Below are 26773 nucleotides of genomic sequence, written 5' to 3' on the forward strand. Positions count from 1 at the left end.
ATTTTATGTTTATAAAACGTTTTTAAAAACAGTCTGACGGAGATTTGCTGTGATTGATTTTATATAACCAGATAAATGATAAAATTCTGGTTAAATTTTTTGACAGTGCTTAAAAACATCAAGTTACATTTTATTTTTTACACAGATTTTTAGCCTTTTTTTTGTTTAAGAATAAATATAATTATTCTGTCCTTAAAGTCATTTCGAGAAAATTAGATATAAGATATTCAAATAAAATATATAAATGTATTACAAATACTTGTCTATTATGTAGATTAAGAAAAAGTTTATACTGAGTGTATGAATTAAAAAAAATATATATAAAACAAGTTTCTTTTCTTTTAGCAATAATGGTAAAATTAATTTTCCTGCTTTAAAATTTGAAAATCTTTTTTGTTAGGTTTGATTTTCTTGAAAGAGTAAACAAAAATAATAAATATTTAAAACACTTTATTTTTGTAGTACAAAATATGGTGCTTTAACCTACGACGTTTCCATAGCAGCAGCGGTTTCTTCAGTGTACTTTCCTTTGTCTTTGCCCAAAGCAGCAAGACGGCCCTTTCCTCTCCTGTCGATAATCTTTTTGCGATCCTTGTCCATTTTTAATTTGACAATAACAGTCTGGAAATAAATATATTTTTTAATTCCAAATAAAACAATTTTTTAATTTTCAAAATGTTGAATGAAATATTAAAAAAAATCAGTGCCATTTTAATTCATTAATGAGACCAAATTTGATAAGTTTATCTTAATCAAGAATACCTTGACAAGACGCTGCAAATCAAATTATCTGTCTCGATTTCTGTGAATGGTTTGGTTCATCATTCAAATTAATTAAAATAGTTTAAACAAAGAAAATTAAAAGAAAGACTAATAAAAAAATAAAAAAGATTAGAAATAAAAATTTTGCAGATGCGAACCTTTGAGGGGTCAATTCCAACATAAGCGGTGGCTCCATTGGTTTTTTCTCTTTGAATCCTCTCAATGTAAATGACAAATTTTTTCCTATAAACTTGGATTACTTTGCCAACTTGCTGACCTTTGTAGTGTCCGCGAACTACCTGCAAAAAAGAAAACAAGCTAATTAAATATCAATAACATCGACAGTATTGAAAAATACGAAAAATAAATGAACGACAATATGGAAAGTGAGGTTATGTTACCTGAACTTCGTCGTCCTTTCGAATGGGCATGGACCGAACATTATATTTCTGTCTAAGTTCTTTAGACAATGGTGCGGACATTAGCCTTCTCCTAATGTGTGAAGGAGCAGTAAAGTGCCTTTTACGATTTTTCCTCCTCGAAGAGGTTACTAACTTGTTGAACTTCATTCTGTTTTCGACTATAAACAAAAATTTCCATTTCAATTCTATTGCATTCACAAGAACTACTTGATTAACATTTACAATCTATTTTTACGCACATTTTGTACAGAAAATTAAACCAAACAGACAAAAACTAGATTTATACTAGCTTTAGAAAAGTAAGAAAAGTATCAACAATCAATCACGTGCCTTACTTTCGATCTAGTGCAAAACGAAACAATTTTCAACATCTAAGTTCCAGAAATCAATCATACAATTTGTTTAAAACAATTAATTGAACTTTTAAACATTAATATACAGGAAACATGGGGAAAATTCAATTTATTTAAACAAAACTTACCGAAAACAGCACTTTTAACACCACTGATAAAACCGGAAGAGATTTAAAAAGACATGACAGTTCTTGCGCAAGCGCAATGTGAAATTCTTCCATTTCCAGTGCGGGAAAAATTTGAAATTGTCTATCCTAGATAAAAATATAAAACAGGAAATTAATAATAGAAAAATGATTATTTGACTTACATTGAACAATATTTATTGAAATTTAGATAACATTTCGATAATAATAAATTTTTTAAATTAAAAAAAACCGTTTCGTGTCTTTTCGCAAATTTTCGTAAAAATTCGTGTCTTCAAAGATGGCTGCAATGCAATGTGAAACAAAAGACGACCCTCCTTCGGAATTATCAAAATCGCCTGTTTTTTCAAATGAAACTGTTAAAAATATCAAAGAACATGAAAATACGGGAATTCCTCTACAGACACCATGGACATTCTGGCTTGATAAGTAAAAAAATTTCTCTTAATTCTTCATTGCCACTTGCTTTTGCGCTCTCTTTTCTTTTTTTCAACTTTTTTAACAAACAATTTGTTTTTTAAATCACTTTTTATTTCCAGAGAAGACTTAATTTACATTTTATGCATTTTATTTATACTAGTTTGACGACATTTCTGATCTTTTTTTACAAAAGCTTCCATTTGTTGTTGTTGACATAAATAGTATACGAACTGACTTGTAAATAATGTACTTGACATTTACAATTATTCGAATTTCTTTATTAAAACTGGTTTTAATTAAAGAAACTAAGGTGATAAATAGAATTAATGCAAGAATACTATAGTATTGATGGGTTGTTTTGATTGGCATAATTTATTATTAAGTTTATTAATGAAATCGATTTTTAGGTTATGTAGTGTAAACAATATATAATTTAAATGCGTAATAAAAATTACAGTTTAGCATACAAGTAAATAGCAGTATAATAGAGTAAATCAAGTAAATTTTAGTTTCAATTTCAATTTTCATTTTCATTAAAAATTGATGAAAATAGATAAAAATTATAAAGAAGTTTTCGAACAAGAAAGAAATCTTTGTTGACATATTGTTATTTTTATCTTATCGATAAAATTAAACAGTGATGAAAATTTTTTATCATCACTAATTATAAACAATGAAACTTTTACTACTCATTATTTACGAGGTTTTTCAATAAACGTACATACATAAATCTAATAATAGTGATATAGTGAGTAAAAATGAGATATAATTCTCTCGTACCTAGTGTGAATGGTTTTTAAAGAGAAAATAATATCAATGGAATTTAATATGATAAGTATGACACATAATTGATTATTATTTTTATTTATTTTATAGAATTTGTTCTATAAATTTTCTATTTCATTTTAATTTTCCAAAGATTCTCTCGCTTTTTTGCAACACACATTTTAATTGTATTTTGTTATTGATAATTTTTTTGTAAGTAATTAAAAAAATTATAGGGCGATTTCCGGAACCACGACCGAGGAGTATAAGGCTAATTTAAAAAAGATTTATACATTTAATACTGTACAGAGCTTTTGGGCTGTTTTTAATAATATTCCAAACCCTTCACAAATACAGGTGAGTAAAACAAAATTACAATTTAAAATTATTGAATGATTTTACATTATTATTATATTACATTATTTGTTACATTATTTATTACGTAAAATGTTAATTAAAATAATTAAATTATAAAATAATTTAAAATGTATTTAAAAAAAATACAATAAATAAATTTGTCTTTTTGTTCTTCTAGATCCGATATAGTTATCATTTGATGAGGGAGGAAAGATATCCATTATGGGAGGAGCCAATTAATCAAAGGGGTGGCACTTGGCGATTAAAGTGCCACAAAAAAGAAACGGTGAGTTTTTGAATTTTTATTTTAATATCGAATTGACTGAAATGATTTTTATTTAAAATTTCAATTTTAGGCTATTGTGTGGAAAGAGGTCGTACTTGCAGCCATTGGAGAACAATTTTCCGAAAATTTAGCAGAGGGAGACGAAGTTTGCGGAGTCACGGTTTCAATTCGCGAAAGGGACGATCTGGTTCAGGTACTTTTTTATTTTTTGTTAATTAAATTCTATTTTTTACCCGAAAATTTATATTTTATTACCAACATAATATATTCCTTTGGATATATTTTTACATTCGTTATTTAAATTTATTTCTAAAAATATTTTTCTCCACGTCAGTAAAATCAAATTTTTAATTTTATTCACTTCAGTTATTTTGTAACTCAAAATGAAATTATTTTTGTAGTTTTTTTTTTCAATTTTCATTTAAATTTTAATTTAAATTTACTTTTTTTTATTAGATTTGGAACGAGAATGCCGCACTAGCAGCAAAAGCCACGATTCTTAACAAAATTCACAAACTTTTACCGGAAATCGAATTCGCTGCCGAATTTTATAAACGTAAGTTTGAAAATTTAATTTATAATTTCAATCATTTTGAAAAATTAATAATTGTATTTTTTTTCTTTCAGCACATCAGTCGCATCACGCGTACGATCGTCATTGATTTCTAAATTTATAATTATTCGTTTTTATAAAATTGATACAATGAAATATATACTATTAAGATTTTTGACACTGGAATTTTCGTCTTGAGTTATCCACCTTTTGACTGTTTTTTCAAAAATTCACGATTATGAAATGTTTTATTTAGAGAAAATAGAAAATTTATTGTAATTTTCAAGAATTTGAAATATATTTTTTTATTTCGTACGATGAAAATTGTGAGTCTTTTTGAAAATTTTTTTTGAAAAAATAATAAAATTTACAGAAAAATTTTTTGAATTTTGAAGAATTATAATTTTTGTTTTTGTAATTATAATTTTTTTTTTCTCGAGAACTTGTAAAATTTGATGTATATGGAATGTAGTCGATTCAATTTTGTCAAATAAGTTTTTCAGATGTCAAGGTTTTTAAATGATAATTTATAATTTATGCTTTTACAAGGGAATGAGATCAATAAGAATTCCAGACAAGGCCACTTGAAAGTGGAAACGACCTTCAAAAATCCGTACAAAGTCCGTACTTAGAATATGAAGTCTGGCGCCAAAGCCTGCTGTGAACGATTGATTGCGGTTTATTAATGAGATTCCGCCTTCCGAATTTTTACAGTAACACACGATTAAATAATTTACATTCCTTCGTTCGACTTTTTTTTTACAAAATATATTTTACTTCTTCAAGATCAAGAAATAACACTTCATGGATCATTCCTTTCTCTCGAGGAAGAGTTACAGTTATCTTCAAAAAATTTCCAACACGAATTCATTCTGTTTTTGCTTTTCAAAAAAAAAAAAAAAAAATTCCGCATCGAAATCATTTCTCAAAAATTTGGAATTGGAAAAAAACCTGAAATTAATCGATTTTTTGTAAATTTTAGAATTTGTTATTCAAATTGTTAAAATTGAAAAAAAAATTCGAAAAATGTAAATTTGAAATCATGATTTTCAAAAAACCGAATTTTTGTTAATTTCTACAATTTCTTTAATTTAATTAACCGGAATGTAATTTGATATTAAATTACTAAAAAAAAGTTGTTTTAAAGATAAATTTCTCAAGATTTATGAGATGTTCCCTATTATTATCAATTTAAAGCTTGACAAAAATAGGCATAAAAATCGTATCGATCTTTCTAAGAATTTAAAATTTGAATACATTTGCGTATTTTATGTAATTCAAATTCATCTCGAAATTTTTTTTTATTAAAAATTCTTCAAATGTAGAAAATAACATCTTTATAGATATTTATTTATTTTTCCTTTTTATTTAAAAATTTAGCTATATACTTAATTTTTAACAATTCTCTAAGTGATATTTTTATTTAAATTCACAAAAAAAATATTTTTTGGGGAAATTTTCCAATTTCACCAGATTTAAAAATATGTTTACTTTTTTCTTATTTAACGAAATAAACAATTAATCTCATATGTCGAGAGAAATACGTAAGGATTGAGGCGAATGTATCGTGTCGACATTTTTACGAGTCTTTTTAATGACGTCAAGGAGCGAAATCACCAAAAATCAAAACAAGAATTTATTCAGGAATCTTGTACTCGTTAAATAGGCTTTAAATTACAATTCGCACGTTGCATGTTCCTTGAGAGATTTATTGTCGATTTGTTTTCATAGGTAAAAATTCGGGCTTAATTTTTTTTAGAGGAATGATGATTAAAAAAAAAGAAAGAAAAAGTAAAAATTGTGTAATTAAAAATATTGATTACAATTTTTTTCTGAAAGTAAACTTGTAATTCTTTTAGGAATAATTTCGTTAATTATTTAACTGGAAAGTATGAATTTTTTTCGAAAAGTATTAGATAAGTGTAAAAGATTATTTTAAAAGCGAGCCATTATACTTGATTTGGATATTAATGAGGTCGTAACCCAGATATAAAATTCTTCTTTCCTGAAATGCGGGAGTAAGTAAGATAACATTTTTCTGGTTTACATTTTTTTATTCCGAATTTGCAAAATATTCTCGATTGAATTTAATTACTTTCCTTCCATTTATCGAATTTCTTTGCAATTCGAATTAAAAACATTTATTTTTCAAAGAAAGGATTTTTCCCCTTTTCTGAATTTAATTTTCAAATCCAATTTTGAATTTTAGTTTCAATCGATTTATTTTTTTAAATAAATAAATTTTCTAATAATTGTTTTTCTGCTTTTACGCTTTTTTCAGAATTATTCCGGACCTTGGAACTTGAGAATATTTTTGAGAAAAACATTACTCGGAGGAAAATTGAATTTATTATTCGTACGAACGAAGATGACATAATATTTCTTTTGGCAATGTCAAAGAATCAAGAATCAATTAAATTTCCAGTCCCAGCCTTATTCAAAAATGAACATGAAATTCTCTGATCCCTAGTGGCGCCAATACCGAAGGTTTGTTGAGTTTCTTGACGTCAGTTTTATTCATTTACATAAATTCCACAAATTCTACAGACTGATTTCCAATATTTCGGTTTGTCTCCATCTTTATTTTTTTCTCCGTGAAAAAAAACAACAAATATAAAAATTGGAGCAATATAAGAATTTTTTTTTGTTATCAAATTTTCAAATTTTTCGTGCTGAAAATTTTCTTTTAATTATTTAATTTCGAAAGAAAGGAGATTAGTCGTTTTTTGTAAATACATTTTTCTTAGAGACACTTTTACATATTTTCGAGTCTAGACCTAATCTGAAATTGAAAACTGAATTGAATTTTAATCTCGAGTTCCAATTTTGGAAATTCATTTGCATTTTGTTTGGTTTAAATAAATTAGACAAGAAAAAATGTAGAGAAAAATTTTTCTTCATTTTTAACAATTATTATTCTTCTCTGTAATATTGAATAAATTATTTGCTTTTTTGAATTTTATTTTAAGATTTAAAGTATATAATTTCTTGGCTTTTCGTCAAGAAAAATTTGTTTATACACTTTTTTTTTTAAAAGTAGTGACTCTTGGGGATTTTTTGACAAAACAACGAATTTTGTACGTCAATGTAAATTTTTTTTCTAATTTTAAATTTTATAAATAATACATTTAAATATTTATTTTTTCAAAAGAAGAACGTTTTTACGAAAGAAAAGCGATTTAAATAAATTGAATATTAGCTACTGAATTGAGATATTAATTAAAAATCAAAAATCAAAATTCTATTTTTAACTCCAACACTTTTTGTAAAAACGAAAAATAATTTTACATTTATAATCAAAATATAAATGTAAAATAATTTTACATTAATAATAAAAATATAAATGTAAATTAATTTTGCATTTATAATGAAAATGTAAAATGTAAAATTATTTTTTGTTTTTACCGAAAGTGTTATAGGTGAATTACCTGAAATTAAAAATTATCTACTTTGCAGATTTATTTTTTGCCGAATGGTTGAAATCGGAGTGCGAGAAGAAGAATTGAACAAAAATTGTCGAACAAAGGAAAAATGCAGATATTTTTCACCCATAGAAAATCGGAAATGGTGCGCACAATGTTGGCATGAATTCTTTGTCACATATCAGTCGTTGCCCTCGGAGTTTCAATTGTTTTCCGGTCGAAGAGATTGCAGTTCCGTTCTGTTGGACAATTTTCTGAATTGGTTAGAAATTTCTTTATGTTTGCTTTTTAATGTTCACTTTTTTTTTTCTTTTTGAAATCGATCAATCGTGTGTTGATGATTTAATTTAAAAAAAATTATCCATCAATAATTTTGTATTGTTTATTTTTATTTTATTATTTTTTTATTCTTATTTGTTTATTTTTATTCAATTTTCTATTAAAATTTTTCTTTTATAGTTTAGTAAATTATTTAATTTAAATAATTATTTTATTTCTATTTTATTTAATTTTTTTATTTTTATTCAGTTTTAAAATATTTTTTTGTAGTTTGAATTATTTAATTGAAATTATTATTTTACTTTTATTCAATTTTCTATTATTGTACATTTTTTGTAATTATTTAATTTAATTATTTTTTGAATTATTTAATTTAAATAATTATTTCATTTCTATTTATTTTCTATAAATACACATTTTTGTAGTTTCGTGAAAAGAATTAATAGATTTGGATAAAAATTGTTTTTTGAGGGCAAAGCAATGAACTACTGAATTTTTCACACCTCAAGCGAAGATCAGGTTTTTGTATATATATATATTTTTTTAGGAGATTCCCAAATGCTTGAGGCTTTGGTTTACCTCGTGACGTAAAATATTAAGGCTTGATGTTGATATATCCGCCTTTATTATTCCACTGACCAAACATGTGAAATTATTGAAAATTCCCATTCGAGATTCAGGAATTTGACATTTACATATGTATATATATATGAAAGCAAAATTGAAAACTACTAAAAATTAACAGTTAATTAATTTTATTATATATCTAAAAAAAATAAGCTAAAAATTTCCATTAGAATATTTTTTGGTAAATTATTATTATAAGAAAAATAATTATTATTGAATAATAATAGTGAATAATAAAAATCATTTTACGTCATATGGTGAGTCGCCTTTACGTCAAATAGGAAACAATTAAAAAAAATTTACGTCAATTTTCTGTATAGGGTATAATTAAAATACTTTTCAGTTAAAAAAGAACGAATAACAAAGAATTAGAATATTTTTCCATAGCCATAAAATGTAAAATTTGCGATTAATCTAACATGTAAGCCACGGTCAAATAAACACTTTTTTTTATTGATGAATACAAATTTTATAGAATAATTTCAAAAAATGAAATTGATTTTTATTTCATCAACAAAATTGAATTACAAATAAAAAATAAATCCAGCGTTCAAATAAAATTGAACAAGAAAAATGAAATTAAGAAAAAATATTTCCGTGAAAGGAGAAAATTTCAGTATAACTATAAATAGAAAAAAATCCGAACGAAAAATTCAAATTAAAAAAAAATATTCTTATTTTAAACATAAGTTTCGCGGTTTTATGTAATTACACTAACATTGCATAATTTTCTCTAGTTCCTATATAGTGACTATTTTATCGTTTCTGAAATACTTGGAAAATGTAATTTGCTTATTTAAATAATTACCATCGGTATATAAGAATTTATCGAATAAAAATAATTTTCCGTAAATATATGTTTGGTTTATTTTCGAAAAAAAATGTAAATAACTTTTTAACATGATTCTGTTTCAGATTGAGAGGAATATTTCCAAATGTTTGCGAATACAATATCAAGAGTGTGTGGAATTTTTAAAATTTTCGACCTCATTTCGATCTTTAGAGTTGGTGCATTTCTTTCAAAAGTCTGACTCAAACTCAGACTCAGACTTTTTTCTGACAGGAAAAAAAAGATATTTTAACGGAATTTAGAGTCATCGAGGAATAACAAAAAAATAATTGTCTCAAATTGTAAGTTGCATTAAATTACTTTTTTTTTTTAAATTAAAAAAAAACCTAAATAGTTAGAACTGAAGAAAAAGAAAGAAAATCTTTTTCTATAATTTGCAAATATATTGTATTTCATTAATTCGGAAAACAAGGTTCAGTAATTACTTTATAATATTTTTTTATACTTCCATGAGAGTTTCTTCTTCTCTATCTTCTCAGCATTGTTTCTAACATTATTCAATGTCTTAATTTCTTATTTATAATCATCTGCACTTTATATATTAGGTAACAACCGGGGTCGTTGATTATTTATGACCTCGTGGTTCATGAAAATTCTCTCAAAAGCTGATTTTTATTTCCAGATTGCCTAAAAGATTTCGATAAATTCATTTAATTCTTTTCTTGTTTTTTCCTTCCAAAAGTTATCAACGTTCTAATGAACAAAATATTTCTTCTAAATATTTTCAACATTTTCAATAATTTAATAAATTGTAAAATAAAAAACTAAATAATTTAGTTAAAAATTAACTATTTTAATCAAAAACTAATTTAATTAAAAAAATTAATAGAAATTCAAATTCAAGCGAATTTGAATAAAAGAATACCCGAATAAAAAAAGGGAATTTATTGAAAAAAATTGTAGTTTATTTGAACGTTCAAAACTTTGGAGACATTTCTTTTTTTAAATTTATTATTTTAAATCTTTTAAATTAAATGCTTTTAATTTAAAAAATCAATTTCGACTGCGAAAAATTCCCCTATTCGTATTGTTGAAAAAATTTCTATTTCGGGATTTTTTAGAAAACTATATGAACTATAAAATTCTGCCTACTCCAATATTGACTCACGCCAAAGTTCCTTGAATCCTTAATAAATGTGTCACCATGTTTATTAGTAATAAAAATTGAAACGATTAACTAGAATGCAAAACTAGTTCGTTCGTGGAAGGATTAAAAAAAATGTTCCTTCTTTTTTGTTCGGTTCAATAAACAAATATTTCTGTTTTTAAAATGTTTTCGATCAAAAAAGTAAAAATTCGTTCGTGGCAGAATTAAAAAAAAAATGTACCTTCTTTTTTGTTCGGTTCAATAAACAAATACTTTTTTTTAAAAAAATGTTTTCGATCAAAAAAGTAAAAGGATTAAAAAAAATCTTTCTTTTCTCTTCGGTTCAAATAAACATAATATTTCTGTTTTTAAAATAATCGATCAAAAACGTAAAAATTTGAAATATCTAATATTTAAAAAAATATTCAAAATAGATAAATTAAAGAAAGATCTAAATTCAGTGAATAATTTTGAAAACAACGTAAATGCGTAGAAAATATAAAGTAAACAACCTTTTTTCAAAGGGAAAAATTGTTATTGCATTTCTCAATTGATTATGCAAAATAAAGAAATTATTCTTCTTTATTTTTCTAGGAGTCGTTAGCCTGTATTAAGGGATCTACTGAGAAATTCTAAAATAGATAAACAGACGTCAGAAGATGCTGCGATTATAAACGAAGACGACTCCTTTGGTTGTGGTTGGGTGCCGCATAAAATGAACCGGCCACCTGGCAGTAAACTCAGTTTCTCGCGAGCTCTCAGCAGTGATTGTCCTGAGATTTAAAAGTCAACTTAAAGAAAAGTGTCATTCAATAATAATTATTACTTTTCTGTGTTTTGATTTTCAAAAATTTTCATTTTGAAAGAAACAATTTATCGGTGGCAAAAAAATCAAGTTCTTTGGAAAAAAAACATTCGTGATCAAGAATCCAGTGGCAAAAAAAAAAATAAAAAAAACAACACATCAAGGAATTCCCATCTTGAGACAAAATGAAGATCTCTTTTATTGTTGCCTCGATTCTGGGACTTTGTCTTATCTCCAAAGCTACCGGATCTGCTATTCCAATTTGGGAAAGTCTCTCCAAGGGTGAAAAAGTAAGCGATTTTTCTCTTTTTTCAGAGCTAATGTGTGTTTGCAAATTCTGTGGCGGAAAAAAGTGCAAATTGTGAAATATAGAAAAATTAACAAGTTTTTTTTTACAAATAGGGACTAGATTTAATTATTTAACTTTTTTTTTATTTTTTCATTCATTAACAAATTTCAAAAATTAATTTGAGGAGAAATTTTGATATTTAATTGTAGTGTGAGACAATCGTTTTGTTTGGTCTTGATAAACATTTTACGAAACAATTAAATGTTTTTGCAAGCAAATTTCAAACACAAGTTAACAATTAAAATTCAGGTTTATTATTCATCGAGCGGATAAGCAAATTAGGGCAAACATTGTTCTTATTTTCATTATAATCACGATTTTTGGAAAAATATCTTGAACAATTGAATCAAAACAATCTGAGTACGTGTGAAACACAAAAGGATTTTGTTAATTTAGACAATAGAGATAATTAGATATAAAATTATAATTGAGTTATACTTAAAATGGAAAATGGAAATTATCGACTTTAAATTAGGAACTTTTTCTATTTATGGATGGAAGTTTATAGATCGTAAAATGTAAACAGCTCGAGCATGAAAACATAATTTTGCTATTGTAACAAGTTTAAGTTCAAGTTTAATCTATCTATTGGCAAAAAGATTTCTAGATTAATTTTCTAATTTAATAATTTAATTTAATAATCTAATTTAATAATTTAAATAATCTAAATTAAAAATTAAATTTTTTTTCTGTTTTATTCAAATGATGTACTTAAATTTTAAAAAATTTTTTGTACTTAATATACTTAATAATATTTATTATTTTCTTCATTGTTTTCAATTATTAAATAAAAAATAAATTTGTAATACTTTAATTCTTTATATTATTTATATTTTTTATTTTTATTCTTTACATTCTTTACACAATATTCTCAATATTAATGATTCAGAAGAAATTGTGTTGATATAGAAAACAAATTCTGCTTTTACTATTTTAAAGATATTTTTTGTCTTCCTTTATTTGAACAGCAATTAACATGTACCTAATACATTAGTGATTTTTCAACATTTTCTGCACGACACTTTCTCTCAATTTCCGGAATAAAAATACATTACACAGTTTTAGTCCTGATTTGCTAACATAAGTAAATTCGGCACGCTTTAAACTTATTTCGTCACATCTCACACTTGAAAGAAAAATTTGTCTTTCTTATTTAAATATATTATTATAAGTATGAAAAAAATAAAATTTAAATACATCATTTAAATGAAAAAAAACTGAGAAAAATTTTCCTTGGTATTTTTTTTTAAATTAAAATATTTTTTAAAAATTTTAATTGAAATGATATATATTTAAATTAAATTGATAAAATTATACACTTGATAAATATACGGATTTAATTTATTCCGCGTGTAAAAGAAGATTTTTTTTGAGATAATAATATATTTTGTAGCGTAACATTTTTATTAAAATTCTCGCTCAGTGGAAAATTGGAAGTTTAATGAGTTAATTTTACTAATTAAGAATACTCATGAGATTGAAGAGAGATGTGTTGCTCAATATTGAAATCATCAACATATTTGAAATTAAAATTTTTCAAGCGTGGGTGAAAGTAATAACGACGTGCCTTGTTATTTAAAAGCTACTTATTGATACACATTTTTGTCAACGTCACGTTTTTTTGAGATTTATTGTGAAAATTTATTGCAAAAAAAAAACTTTTACGTGCTAACCGACACGTAGTTCTATATGACATGAATATTTAACGAAAATTAAAATTCAGTCACATTTCAACAGAGCGGAAATATTTTTGCCAAAAGTTCAAAGTTAACGAAACACTTTTAAATCCACGAAATTTGGTTTTTAATTTGAAAATTTGTTTACTAATTTGCTTATAATTATTAAGTTTATACTAATTAATTTCTATTTTTTACTAATTGTTGCGAATTTGTTACTAATTGTTACGAATTTTTAATTACAGATGAGCAGACTATTCGACAGGTTTAAATTACAAGCGGAAAATTATTGCATCCATTCGACGAGTCCGGACTGTAACAAAAATTTGATGTTAACAGCGTCGCAAAAATTGAACAATCTAAGCAACGATCAAATGGACTTCCTCGACCCCTATCAAAGGAATTCCGAAGAAATGAGTACGTTTATTAATTAAATTTTGAAAAATGTCCAAATTTCCATTTTATTATTCAATTTTATTTCTATTTCTAATTCTACTTTCAATTTTTTTTCTAGTTTGGCAAGCGCTAACAGAAGGAATCAAAGGAAACGTTGATGACGTTGATGAACGTTTCTCCGTTACATCTACAGGTAATTTATTTATTTTGATAAACAAAATTCCTTTCCCGATAACAGTCGATTAACTTGAAATATTTATTGACATTTTTTTTCCAAATCTCATACAAATTACGGAACAATTTTATTATCTAAAACACAAGTTCATGCGGAAAGAAATTTCACAAACTATAATTAAATTTCTCATTCGGATTATAATTTCTATTTGTAAAACGGAAAATAACGTAAATAAAAAAAAGGATACTCGGGAGAAATTTCGTGGCATTCGGAAGTATCAGCAACTTGTGGTTTTACCATAAACATTTCTTTATTAGACGTTTTTTTTCCACCTGCCTATCATTAAATCTATGGAGCGATCTTGAAATCTTGTCTTCGAAGCTTGTTTTTATCTCATTTCAATGGACACGACAAATTAAACTATAAATACAAGAAAACTTGAGGAATTCATCCACAGCTTCTTTTTTTCTTATTTAACACTAAAAATATATTTTTAATATATTTTATCATTTTATATTTCTTTCAATTTGATTTTTTTATTTTCCACTTGCTTGCTATTTAGTCGAAAATAAAAAGAGAATAAATATTGGAGTTAAAAATATCGAGGATAGAAATACAAAGGCGAGAAAAATAAAAAAGATGAAAATAAAAGTATGGAAAATAGAATAAATATAAAAGCATAATAAATAAAGGAAAAGAAGTATAAAAATAAAAAAATATGAAAAAAAAATAGAAAAATAGTCAAAATGTTAAAAATACATAGCGACGAACGGAGAAAAAAAAACAAAATCAAATTAATGATCAAGTGGTTTTTTTTCTCTTTTTTTTTATTGAAGAAAAATTCGCTTATCATCTACAAGATTGAGGAACGTAATAGAAGATTGATTAATGACCGGAGATCTGCGGTTTACTGACAGTTACTGAGAAACAATTGTTCAACGCTCTATTCTGAGAAAATCTATCGATAATAATGATAAATAATTTTATATGGGTATTCCCACGGAAATCCGAAAGCTGGGTGGGTTTGATTGAGGTCAAAACTTTTCTCGACGTGCCTCTTCAACAAGGAGGCCTCATGGCTTTCACATTTTCTCTATGGCCCATTTCCCTTCTGTTAAAACGATACGTGCCAAGTGCAAAACACAAATCATTTCAATTCTCTTCTCTCTTGAAAAAAAAATATTCAAAGAATACAAATATAACAAACAAACAAATAAAAGTTGAAAAAAAAATACTTTCTAAAACGATAATAAATTTCACTTTCACAGTCTGTGGAACTTTTTTTTTGTAATAAAAGTTTTGAAAAAATAATTTAAAAATAATTCTATTTTTTTTTTTTTTTGAAAATTTGAGAATAAAAAAGGAAAAATTTCCTTTCGATAGCAATGGTTAAACGAATATGCAAATTTCCTGCTTTAAGGACTTTAGTTCGCTTCCTGTTTCCGGGAGGTCAATGATTTCACAAGCAAGAATATGTTCATTAAAAATGTCTTGCATTCAAGTCTGATATAGAGATTCATAATAGGTGCAAATTTAAATTAATGATACCATGTTCTGCTCAGATGCTCAATAATATTCTATTCATATCCTCTTTTTTTGTATTTTTTTTCCTGAATAGCTTCTTTGGAATATTTATTTTTAAAAAGACTTTGCTGTATTTGATCTTGATTGGGTATTCGCGAAAGTTCGACATGTAGGCCAAGGTGTCATTTTTTTCTTTTATTTGTTCTCTCTCAACTTTGAAGGAATTCTTCTTCTCAAGGTAGAAACAAGAATTTTCTTTTATTTGACACATTCCCTTTGGAGAACCAAAAGCTAAAAATAGATTCGTAAAAAATTTTCCCCTCAATCCGGAAATGAAATAAATTATCCTTTTTTCAGAATTGAATTCTTTTCCTCTTCTTTTATCAATTTGCAAAAAAATGTTGAATTTTTCCATTCAATTTTTTTTTTGGGAATAATTTTTTATCAAATTAGTTTTTGCGATTAATTTTTCACGAATTGGTTTTTGGGAATAATTTTTACGAATTAATTTGTGGGAAAAATTTTTTACGACCTAGTTTTTGGAAAATAATTTTTCGAAATTAGTTTTTGGAAATTTAATTAATCGGATGTAATTTTATCGAGAATTATTATTAAGGGAGGAAATTTGATTAGAAGGAAAGCATTTCTCGGCGGAGATTTCACGGACGACCGGATATTAAATGCACGAGCGAGTTTCCGATACTTTCGAAAATGAAAAGTCCGATGATATCAAAATGCTAAATTATGGAAAGTCTCGCAAGGAGTTTGCGAAGAACGACAAGATTCGCGACCTTTTCCAATTACAAATGTTAAATACATCACGATTCTCTATCTCTTAATTTCAAATCAATCTCCCAACGAGGAATATAATCATTTAATTGAATCCAAACAAAATTAACTGCCTCTGTGATTTTTATCTGAAATTCTTTTCGAAAATTAAATTCATTCTCTTCGGTAATTGCCCATCAATTTCGGATAATTAAATTCGTCAAATTTTTATCAAATTTTTTTTCTAATTAAAAAAACAAAGAAGAAAAAAAATTGTCGAATAGATACGAATTCGAAATTCATTAAAAAATCTCATATCGGAAAATTTTAACATAAAAAAATTTATTTTTGGTAAAATACAAAAGGCTATAAAAATTCTTTAATGTCTAATGAATTTCAAAATTGCTTATGAAGACGTGAAGGTTGAAAAAGTAATAAAATTTAATGACGTACAAACGCTGTAAAAACTTTATATCCGAATTGTTTTTTTACGAAACGATTAATTGAAATGATTTTCGTTCATTATCATAATTCATTCATCTTACAAAAATTTAAGGTGGTTCACCTCAAGGAAATATTTCCAAACGTTTGGAAAAAAAAATTCAATTTCAATCGAATTTACATTAAATTATTATTTCTAATATTTATTTATTAAAATTAATTTCAAATTTCTTTTTTCTGTTTCAGTTTACACAGAAGGTGAAAATGGCCTCGCCGAGGAATCGTCGCCAATTGCAAATTTCATCCAACCGGCAAATCGTCCGGGACCATTTGTGGTGGGACCAATGGTGTCGAGAGTATTGCCAGACGGTCGTCCGGTTCCTGGTGACGAAAGTTTCCCCAAGGACGACGATCTTGAAGATTTGAGATTTTCCCGTCTCCCATCGATCGAGGAAATTGAAACGAAAACCAACAGTCGCTTCTATCAAAAACCAGAGAGATATTCTCTCAATACTCTGGTCTCGCCCTACCACGATCAACGTCCAAGATATTTCATTCGAAATCGTCGAAATAATTATCCACTACGTGAACCAATTTTCTTCACGTTTCCCTTCGACTTACGTTATTATTAAGTTGATGATCATCAAAAAAAAGAAAAAAAATCCAAGGATTTTAGATATTTCCTGACGAATGATCAGATGAATTGTTTCATTCTCGATCATGAAAACTTAAGACTTTTATTTATTTTATAAGACTCAACTCTATTTATTTGTCTCTTCATTTTATTTCTCATTTCTTTATATCGAATTCATGCGTCAAATTGTTTTTTGAATCATTACAAACTTTCAGTAATTATTTTTTTTTCAATTATATATTCTTTATAATTATTCACTCAATAATTTTTGGAAATTTAATAATTTTTAGAAGTTTAATAATTTTTAGAAATTTAATAATTTCTCAAAACCAATTTAATAATTTCTCCAAATTCATTTAATGGAACTTTGTTATCAATCGTAAATTTATGATAATTTCCGAAGTACAAATTGTAAATTGTATTTTTATCGAGCATTGTAATTAATTTTCTCTAGTGTATATTAGTTGTGGTCTTGTGATAAATGTGTGAATTTTGAAATTCACACAATTCGTATGTCATATTGATAGTAATTTAAAAATATTTAATTTCGTCACACTGGGCGCAATTGAAAAATGTTTAAATTACCACGATTGTAAATAGAAAATTGTAAAATTAGTGCATAATTTTTATAAGTTGAACTAAGTTTAAATTATTTTATAAGAAATAAATCATTTTCAATGAAAATAAAGATTTTACAGCAATTTTTATTTAACAAAGAACCAGTTTTTATTCTTTTTCAAGACTAAATTAATTAAATTTAAACATTAAATTGATTAAATTTAAACATGAAATTAATTAAATTTGAACATGAAATTAATTAAATTGATTAAATTTAAATATTAATTAAATTTAATTTAAGTACTGTATTAATTAAATTTTAACTTCTTAAATAAGTTTCTAATTTAATGACTAATTAATGACTTCTAATTAATTAATGACTCGTATTTAATAATTGTTTCTGAATAATGGATGTGTCAAATAATATCGTTGATTGAAATTTTTTTTATAAATACCATTTTATATTTTAATATAAATTAAATTTATTTTTTAATTAATATCTTGACTGTAAGAAATTTCTAGAATGAAATCGAAATACATTTAATAGAAAAAGAAGACTTTTGTCTTCGATACATAAACTCAAGCTCAAGTAGAATATTATTTTATAAACTGTACAAGAAATTTTTTTTTTTCATAGATTTTAAGCCTTACAAATTTTAAATATGATATTTGTACACTTTGTCAGGTATATCTACACTAATTTTTTAGCCTCAAAGAAGCTCTTCAAATGTTTCATTTGCCACGCACCCATTATTAAAAGAATAGCTGTTTGGATGAGGGACCACCAGAGTACTCGGCGATTAGTGCTTTCTGAAGTTTGACGGAATCTGTCTTCTCGGTACTGAAATTAATGGAAATTTTTTCTTTTTTATTAATTTTAGTACTCAAAATATTATCAAAACAATCAAAAGAAATTTTTAAAAGAAAGGAACGAAATTTTTTATTAACTTCGTTCTTTTCGCAATTTTACATTAATTACTGAAAAATTTCGTTCTTGTCTTTGAAATTTGACCTAATTTCATTTTTATTTACAGAAAAATATTCATTACCCTCTGATAATTTTGCTCCTTTGTAATTGTATCGACTTGATCATAGAGTTGTCGAATTCTAAGCTGAAGTTCTGTCAATTTCTCCTTTTGAGCTACATTTGCATAATCAATAGCATGTTCTCCAACTTGAATATCAAGATGAACTCTCTGAAAAAATTAAACGTATAGAATTATTTTTTTTTCATTAATAGTATTATTATTTGAAAAAAAGTAAATAATTGGATAAAAAAGGTTATTTTTGACTTTTTACCAATTGCGTTCCACTGAACCAGGCGGTGCTATTCGAGTACAAGCAAATGACATGTTCTCCTGGAGTTTGTGAAGTAAAGGAAATTCTTCCCTCGGAACTGTAAACTCTCGAAAGAATTGTTTTATCATCCGGATCTCTAACCTCAACGTGCATTCCAATTCCTGGACTACTTGGCATAAAACCTTGACTACGTGGATCATATAATTCCACTTTATAGTTCACTACAAACAAATATTAAGTGTTATTTTTATCAAAAATAATTACTTTACGAAAATAATCAATAATAATCAAATATAATCAAAACGTCAATATGTTAGGCACAAGCAGCACAAGTCAAAACAAATAGTTCTAAATTTTACGAAAGAACAATTTCCACTTGAATTTTAAGGAATTCTAAAAGATAAATTTACTACATTTGACTATTTAAATGTCAAAAAAGGATAAAGTACATAAAGTAAACAAAAATAAGTTGTTTATAAGGTTTGACAAGAATGACAAGTCAGGAACAATATGTTACGCAATTTACTTTTCTCTATTAAAGAAACTCCCGATCTTGTAAAAAAGTAATCAAAGATTTTATAAATAAGTATTTATCTTGTATTTAAATGATAATTCACCTATAATTGCAGTTTCATCTGGAATTTCTTCTATAAAACATTTTCTTTCGGTCTCACCGATGTGGAAGTAAAGTCCTAAGGAATATTCAAAAACTACACTAAGCACTAGGAAATAACTCAAATATTTCAACATTTTCAATTCTGGAAGGTAAGTTCTCTAATAAACTAATATTTAATATTATTTTAGAAATAATATTGTATGGGAAATTAATTGAAACGATTCACACATGCCAAAAATTCTCCCACGTCAGCTTTTGGAAATTGTGCAAACATAACCTCTTTAATTAAATGGCGGTGCGCCTCTAGTGAGAGAAAATTGTTTATCGACTGTCGATTTTGTTATCAACAATCGGTAAAAGAAAATAAACACGTTCACTTGCTACGCTCTCATTATTGTTATTGTCAAATACAAATTAAAATGGAAATTGTTCTACTTGCAGCACTTGCTGTAATTATTCTAGTTTTAATCGTTGGATTGACTATATTTTCCCGTAAAGGATCTAGTAAGTCTTTTTTGCCAACAATAATAATGTTTTTTATTAAAAACTGATCTATTTTCCCTTCAGTAACTTTTCTAACCTCAAAAATTTTTGACAGCTGTTATTATTACAGATTATTTTGAACCTTTTTTGTATTGTTGTTGATATTTCTAATTATAATTACTATTTTTGTTAATTTATGTGTATTTCTATTTTTGATTATGTTTCTATAAAGTTTTCAATAAATCAGAAAATTAACATGGTAAATGACATCAATGACATCTAAATTTAACTTTATTTAAAAAACGAAGTTTAATAAATAGTTTAATTCATTCAGTTGAATGAATTCTGCTTTAATTATTTATAGATTTTAAAAATAACGGATGTTTACGTCTTTTTGTGAATTAATTCAAAACTTACTTCCAAGAGAGGAATTAATTAACAGACAATTCTATTGACGTATTTTCAAACATGTAACGTAAAATAAAGAATAAATTAAATGAATTTCTCTTTTTCCATTTAAGAAAAATTAAAGACCGAACCACCGGCACAAGCAGCTCAGGGTCAACGAGTTCGTCGAGTCGCAGGCGTCAGGAATGCTCGTCAACGAATCCGAAACGATGCCCAGCCACAAGTCAATCAAGAACAACAAAATAGATCCGACGACGAGGAGAATCAGGAGACCGACGAGAAACCCGATATTCCCGAGGGTAAAATAGGCGCGAAGAAAAAAGCAAAACTCGAGGCGAAAGCGGAGAAGAAAGCCCAGAGGGAAGTTTTAGAACGTGAACGCGATGATCGTAAGAAACGAGAGCAATTATTGCAGGAAGAACGCGATAAGCAAACGGAAAAGGAGCGCGAGGAGGAGAAGAGAAAAGAGGAAGCAGAGAAAAAGGCGAGAGAGGAAAAGGAGAGACAGGAGTACGAGGAATATTTGAAAATGAAAGAGGCTTTTAGCGTTGAGGAGGAAGGATTCGAGGAAAAGGACGACGATGAGGAGAGAAATTTATTACAGGATTTTATTAATTATATAAAGCAAAATAAAGTTGTTATCCTGGAGGATCTCGCTGGTCATTTCTCGCTAAAAACAGCGAGTGCTATTGAAAGGATTCAAAATCTTCAAGCCGATGGCACTTTAACTGGAGTTATTGACGATCGGGGGAAATTCATTTATATTTCGCAGGAAGAACTTGAAGCTGTTGCGAAATTTGTTCGACAACGAGGTAGAGTTAGTATAACCGAATTAGCAGAACATTCTAATAAATTAATTAATTTAAATCCATGCAATACGGTAGAAGCTCAATAAAGAAATTATTTTATAGCGAAAACTTCTGGCTATTGACTTATTTATCTTCATAGTAATTTTTTTTATTGACATTTCATTCCAAAAATTAATTTTACTTTTTAATTCAATTACTATTTTCAATTTATTCCGTATTTCTTTCTTATCCGTATTTTTTCTATTTTCTTTTATTTTTTGTCTTCTATTTTATTTTCCGTTTTCTATTTTATTTTGTTTTCTATTTCATATTCCGTTTTCTATTTTACTTTATTTTCGATTTTACGTTTTATTTTATTTTTTTACATTTTTATTTTATTTCTTCTTTTATTATAGTTTCTTAGCTTTCAGTTATTTCAATTCGCATGGAGAAGAAAATAAATTCACGTAAGTTGTCTGCTTTTCTATTAAAGAAAAATGTACCAAAAGTAATTAAAATTTAATTTTTCCATATTTTCTTGATTTCAGGTGAGATTTTTTAAAACCGGACACGAATTTTTACAACTAAAATATTGCAAACATATGCAAATGTGCGTGATGACACTCTCAACTGGGTTGCATCAGATTCTAGTTTGCCTTAACTGCAACTTATTCCACGATGTATAAATTATCTCTTAATATCGAAAAATATTGTTTGGTTTTCCTTTGTACAAAAACAAAATCCAATTGCAGTGTCAAGGAACATTAATTTTAAGTCTACTGAATTTATTCCAATTAATTAAATTTTGAAATTTTGAATTTCAAAAATTCGAAATTCATAATGAAAATTAATTCACAAGAAGACAATTTTTTATAATACAAAATACGAGAAGAATGGCAAATTTTTGGTTTTCAATCGTGGAGAAAAATGAGAGTAAACAATTTATAGAAAAATGTATAGAATACAGGTAAATGATTTTTCAAAAGAATTTAGATATTTTTGCGAATTTGTTTCTTCTTTGTAAAGTTAAAAGCTACGAAACCGGTTTAGAAAAAATGATTAACATTTTAAAGAAGCTACACAGTTTCTACTTCAACTATGAGTAACTATTTTGCGTTGTTTTAAAACATTTTTTTTTATTTAAAATTATTTTTTGTATAAAAGAGGAATTTAAATACAAAATCGAAACGAGTCAATGGAATATTTTTCGAAATTGGGAAATATCAAATTAGAAATTGTAAATATTGAATACGAATTGAAAAAATACATAAACTTTTCACAAGGGGAAATTTATTATTTAATTTGAAATTATATTCATTTAATAAAAAAATCCTGAAGTAGAAAATTAAGTAAATGAAATAAAGTAAGAAATTATAACCATTTTTAATAATTTCTTATTAATTTTGAAATTACGATCAGAATTTTGCTAAATTAAAAAATTTTGCATATTTATTTTGATGATTTTAAACTTGAATCATTGTTGACAGAAATATTTTTGTATTTTTCCCTCTTTGATTTAATTTTCGTGACTCAAGTCACGTAAGTGCTTTAATTAAATCATTTTTTATTCTCAACTTTCATGATATTTTTTATTTTCAGATTTCCACGTCGAGAAAAGAAGAAATTTTATACAATAGACGTCTTTCTGATTAAAAATATTTTATTCAAGAAAATTTTCAAAGATAATAGAAAATTTGAATTATAAAAAAAAAATAACGTAGAAAGCATAAAATCCCCACTTTTATTCTAATAAATGATGAGAATGGAAGGGATCAGGTGAAGGGGGCTTTGTAAAAACCTCGGAATCACCGGAAGATTCTTAGTCTCTACCCGAGAGGCTGACAGTGTGAATTCATTCAAAATTGCGGAATTGATTTGATGAGAAGTTTTTGCAAAATTAAATTCAATTGGAAATTTATCAGTGACTCTTGACACGGAAAGTGATTAATTAATGCGAATTTAATTTTTTACGTATATTGAGATAATAACTATTCAAAAATTTCGCATTCTTATGTGTCCATGAGGTGCAAGATTTTAGATTGTCAAGGCAACTCAGCGACGTTTTTACCAAGTATCAGGTAAGAATTCCTGGACAATAAAACTGGTTTATTGTCCATTATTACAAATTTTTTTGTAAAAAAACATTTTTTTTTTTTGAAAAATTGTAAATAGCAAATTTTCTCATATTCAAAAATTTGGCAGAATATTTTTCTATTCAATTCTCTAAGAATTAAAATTAGTACTTGACGATTTGTAGAATAGTTATGACTAAAACTTTTGATTGAAATTAAATTTTTAATAATTAAAAATAATTCTAATGAATATTTTTAGTGATAAATAATTTTGTTAATTTAGACTAGCCAAGAATCTTCGGACACGCAAAGGGAGTCGTCGTGGTAATTCTGGAAACCGTTTAGAATTATTGGTTTTAGTTCACTTACATCACGTGCCGTAGGGTAAGTCCCAGTCAATTTTTTATAACTCATTAAATATTTTTTAATTTCAAAATTAAATTAGTTTCAATATTAGATTTTTGTAAAAGAAATAAATTAAATATGTTTCTAAAGTTCCGAACCTTCAAATTAACGAAATTTATTTATTTCTTCTTCAAATTAATTTTTAAACTCTGTGTCACTACCAACAAAAATTAATTATTTTTATCGCTGTCAGTAATTTATAAAAATAATTTAATAAAAAATATTTCGTTCATTCGAACGTTCAGAACTTGTGGATCATAATTAAATGAACTTTCCAGCAAAAGAAAAAGCCTCTGGAAAATTGTGACAGCAGTGATAGCAATATTAAATTAACTGCTTCTGAACCATTGGTGCTGCTCTGAAAATTCCAAATTAATTACAATTTCAATTAATAATTGCAAAGAAATTTAAACAAAATGGTCCATGGAAGATATGCCGATTCCCAAATTAAGGGTCCATTCAAAGAAATCAAGTAAGTTTAATTACTTTCAAATTATTAATTTATTTTCATTTGTATTTTCAATTACAAATTCTCCTAAACTTATTAAATTGCAAAATTTTATCTAAAAATGTACAATTTTATCAAAAATTAAGAAAAAATTAATAAAAACTAAAAAAAAATTTCTTTGCGCCTATGAATTTGTATAAATAAATAGATAAAATAAAGTAATCGAGGAAGAAGGATCGATAAAATTACGTAATGATAACATAAAATGTTTCCCTAGGAAAGAAAAAACTGCAAGTCCTTCTGGCAGTCATCAGCGACCGCAGTCGACACAACAGCAAAATAAGGATAATAAATACGGTGCCTGGGGACCAGTTTATAAAGACAAGCAGAATTTCATAAATATGCACATTTGTTGAATATCTAATTAATTCACTTGAGTCAATAATGGCAGCTTTTCTGAAAAACATCGGGTCTCATAGTCGTTTACAATATCCAACAAATTTCATTTCTCATTTATTTTTCAAAAAGATAATCAAATGAAGTACTTACACAAAAATTGAAAATATTATTTTAAATAGAATTTTTATTCAATTGACTTAACAAAAAAATTAATTATTCAATATTAAGTTTAATTTGAGTGAAAAGTTTAACTTAATTTAATTCTTTAAATTGAATTGAATATTAATAATGAAAGAAAAAATTATTATTCATTAATTTGAGTAGAAAATTCAATTCAATTTAATTCTTTTTTAATTAACAACGATAAAAATTAATAATTTAAAATGAAAAATAATATTTTTAATAGAATTTTATTGAATTGAATATTTAATTAAAGAAAAAATTATTATTCATTAATGTTGTAGTAGAAAATTCAATTCAATTTAATTCTTTTTCAATTGACAACGACAAAAATTAGAAAATTAATAATTTAAAATGAATAATAATATTTTTAAATAGAATTTTCATTGAATTGAATATTTATAGAAAGAAAAAATTATTATTCATTAATTTTTTTAGTAGAAAATTCAATTCAATTTAAATCTTTTTTAAATGCGAAGGATAAAAATTGAAAAATTAATAATTTAAAATGATTTTAACAAGACTTGAAATTTGTTGGTAATTTGTCGACGATTTGTCTAAATCATCAAAATTCTTTCCTTTCTTTTCGAAAATATTTATCGATATCTTTTTTATAATTGAGTATTCCATCATTCTGCCACTGATTAAAAATTGCTTTTCTATTGACTCGATTTTGGCAAAATTCGCAAATTTGCAATAATTTATAGCGTTCGGGTGTATTTTATCGAATGGCTATAAATTCTCGAATATTTTCTTCACCGAAAATAGTACAGACTGATTTTTTTTATAAGAAACTCTCGATTTTCCTCATGATGATTCTTCGGAGTTGGAAATCCACGAGAATCGAGAGTTATGAATGTTTATTGAAAGTGTCAATTTTCTCCAGAGCAGAAAAAATTAGATTTTTATTCCATTTTATTAGAGGCACTTTAAATTCTCCACATTTTTTATTTTCTGAAGAGATAAATAATAAATAAATAACTGAAAGCTGAATCGAAACAAATTTTAAAAGAAAAGGAATTTATCTAACTGTTTAGTTGAAATATTTTTAGTTTTTTCTGTCTGGGGAAAAATTAACGAGAGAGTAACAATGGTTTCGGATTTATTTACAAACTTGTAATACATATTTTGCTTTTTCATATCCTCTCGAGCTTGAAAACTATTTTTATAATCTTTTTTTCATGGCGAGAGTGTTTAATAGCTAAAATTGAATAATTTTATACTCTAAGGGATGAATTTAAAAAATATTACTTTTGGCTTTCTGAAAATAACAGAAAATTTTCGAAATGAATTTGCGAAATGTTTTCTTTAGTTTCTTTAATAGGAAAAAAATTTATTATTGTTCTTGAAAACCAATTATTTTCAACAAATTGTTTTCAACAAATATTTTTAAATACAGATTTTTTTCAAAAAGGATAAATTTTTGAAAACTGAATAACAAAAGTTTCTTGTTATTTTCAAAAAGCCGGAGTTATTGACAATAATAAACATTTTGCAAACTTGAGAAATTTTTTTTAAAAATCAATTATATCTTATTTTCTTGAATTTGATTTCAGGGAGAGTTCAAATTCGGAAATAAAAATAAAAATCACTCTCTCAGATTTCTAGAAATAACATTAAAAAAAAGAGAGAAGAGCAGAGAGCAAAAAAGTGTATCATTTTTCCGGAGATGAATGATGAGTTTTTTTCGAGCACAATATGTTTCCTACCAAAAGGTAGGAGATATCAACTTTTGAAATGTAAAGAAAGTTTAACATTTCTATAAATGCTAGAGATGATGAGATAAAAAAATGACGAGTTCAAGTCGTTAGCAATGCTTTAAATAATTTCTTAAAAAGGAAGCTAGGGGTTCAAAAGGGCCGGTTAAGTAAACTTCGCTCCAATAAAAAAAAGGAACTAAAAGAGCGCGATAAAAAAAAAATTTGGAAAAAATTCAAGAAAAAAAATAGGGGAATGAAGGAGACATTGTGTGACTCGTGCCTCCTCTTGAGTGTCGCCGCACGAGTCTGTGACAAAAAAA

At 25.9% G+C, this 26773-nt stretch overlaps 4 protein-coding genes and 1 long non-coding RNA gene across 6 annotated transcripts; 3 read left to right on the forward strand and 2 right to left on the reverse strand.

The window, feature by feature from the left end:
• Positions 1 to 433: 433 nt before the first annotated feature.
• LOC122499277 (60S ribosomal protein L26-like) lies at positions 434 to 1810 on the reverse strand. Its single transcript, XM_043607539.1, has 4 exons — positions 1666 to 1810; positions 1164 to 1342; positions 921 to 1061; positions 434 to 621 (listed from the first exon to the last, which is right to left on the reverse strand). Exons 2-4 carry the CDS (start codon positions 1329 to 1331, stop codon positions 484 to 486), a joined length of 447 nt encoding a protein of 148 aa, XP_043463474.1. The 5' UTR covers positions 1332 to 1342; positions 1666 to 1810; the 3' UTR covers positions 434 to 483.
• Positions 1811 to 1944: 134 nt separating this feature from the next.
• LOC122499276 (eukaryotic translation initiation factor 4E type 3-A-like) lies at positions 1945 to 17367 on the forward strand. Of its 2 annotated transcripts, XM_043607536.1 has the most exons (8): positions 1974 to 2112; positions 6346 to 6551; positions 7521 to 7748; positions 9308 to 9523; positions 10924 to 11424; positions 13405 to 13576; positions 13674 to 13748; positions 16710 to 17367. In XM_043607536.1, exons 5-8 carry the CDS (start codon positions 11320 to 11322, stop codon positions 17093 to 17095), a joined length of 738 nt encoding a protein of 245 aa, XP_043463471.1. In that variant the 5' UTR covers positions 1974 to 2112; positions 6346 to 6551; positions 7521 to 7748; positions 9308 to 9523; positions 10924 to 11319; the 3' UTR covers positions 17096 to 17367. The 2 variants fall into 2 exon arrangements, with proteins under 2 accessions (XP_043463473.1, XP_043463471.1); XM_043607538.1 differs by lacking the exons at positions 6346 to 6551; positions 7521 to 7748; positions 9308 to 9523; ... (2 more) ...; positions 13674 to 13748; positions 16710 to 17367 and adding exons at positions 3105 to 3225; positions 3404 to 3511; positions 3582 to 3704; positions 3968 to 4067; positions 4139 to 4250 and having other exon boundaries at positions 1945 to 2112.
• Positions 17368 to 18179: 812 nt separating this feature from the next.
• LOC122499281 (transmembrane emp24 domain-containing protein eca) lies at positions 18180 to 19843 on the reverse strand. Its single transcript, XM_043607546.1, has 4 exons — positions 19572 to 19843; positions 18955 to 19175; positions 18705 to 18851; positions 18180 to 18496 (listed from the first exon to the last, which is right to left on the reverse strand). Exons 1-4 carry the CDS (start codon positions 19702 to 19704, stop codon positions 18347 to 18349), a joined length of 651 nt encoding a protein of 216 aa, XP_043463481.1. The 5' UTR covers positions 19705 to 19843; the 3' UTR covers positions 18180 to 18346.
• Positions 19844 to 19914: 71 nt separating this feature from the next.
• Positions 19915 to 21378, forward strand: LOC122499279 (DDRGK domain-containing protein 1). Its single transcript, XM_043607545.1, has 2 exons — positions 19915 to 20074; positions 20575 to 21378. The coding sequence occupies exons 1-2, from the start codon at positions 19990 to 19992 to the stop codon at positions 21354 to 21356; spliced, it is 867 nt and encodes a 288-aa protein (XP_043463480.1). The 5' UTR covers positions 19915 to 19989; the 3' UTR covers positions 21357 to 21378.
• Positions 21379 to 21638: 260 nt separating this feature from the next.
• LOC122499282 lies at positions 21639 to 23273 on the forward strand. The gene is made up of 3 exons (XR_006301313.1): positions 21639 to 21716; positions 21798 to 22216; positions 22849 to 23273. It is a non-coding gene; the product is annotated as an uncharacterized LOC122499282 (long non-coding RNA).
• Positions 23274 to 26773: the final 3500 nt, after the last annotated feature.

The sequence above is a fragment of the Leptopilina heterotoma genome, unplaced genomic scaffold (assembly GCF_015476425.1).
Source record: "Leptopilina heterotoma isolate Lh14 unplaced genomic scaffold, ASM1547642v1 Lhet_166, whole genome shotgun sequence".
NCBI lineage: Eukaryota > Metazoa > Arthropoda > Insecta > Hymenoptera > Figitidae > Leptopilina > Leptopilina heterotoma.

Bases quoted from the DNA above. Each gene is read 5' to 3' on its own strand.
- LOC122499277 (XM_043607539.1), bottom strand. From the start codon at position 1,331: ATGAAGTTCAACAAGTTAGTAACCTCTTCGAGGAGGAAAAATCGTAAA. The intron at 1,062-1,163 runs GTAACATAACCT...TCTTTTTTGCAG, and splicing joins GAAAGGACGACGAAGTTCAG to GTAGTTCGCGGACACTACAA. The intron at 622-920 runs GTTCGCATCTGC...ATTTATTTCCAG, and splicing joins TTGGAATTGACCCCTCAAAG to ACTGTTATTGTCAAATTAAA.
- LOC122499276 (XM_043607536.1), top strand. From the start codon at position 11,320: ATGAAGATCTCTTTTATTGTTGCCTCGATTCTGGGACTTTGTCTTATC. The intron at 11,425-13,404 runs GTAAGCGATTTT...TTTTAATTACAG, and splicing joins GTCTCTCCAAGGGTGAAAAA to ATGAGCAGACTATTCGACAG. The intron at 13,749-16,709 runs GTAATTTATTTA...TTTCTGTTTCAG, and splicing joins TTTCTCCGTTACATCTACAG to TTTACACAGAAGGTGAAAAT.
- LOC122499281 (XM_043607546.1), bottom strand. From the start codon at position 19,704: ATGTTGAAATATTTGAGTTATTTCCTAGTGCTTAGTGTAGTTTTTGAA. The intron at 18,852-18,954 runs GTAAAAAGTCAA...TAATTTTTTCAG, and splicing joins GGTTCAGTGGAACGCAATTG to AGAGTTCATCTTGATATTCA. The intron at 18,497-18,704 runs GTAATGAATATT...CATTAATTTCAG, and splicing joins AGGAGCAAAATTATCAGAGG to TACCGAGAAGACAGATTCCG.
- LOC122499279 (XM_043607545.1), top strand. From the start codon at position 19,990: ATGGAAATTGTTCTACTTGCAGCACTTGCTGTAATTATTCTAGTTTTA. The intron at 20,075-20,574 runs GTAAGTCTTTTT...TTTCCATTTAAG, and splicing joins ATTTTCCCGTAAAGGATCTA to AAAAATTAAAGACCGAACCA.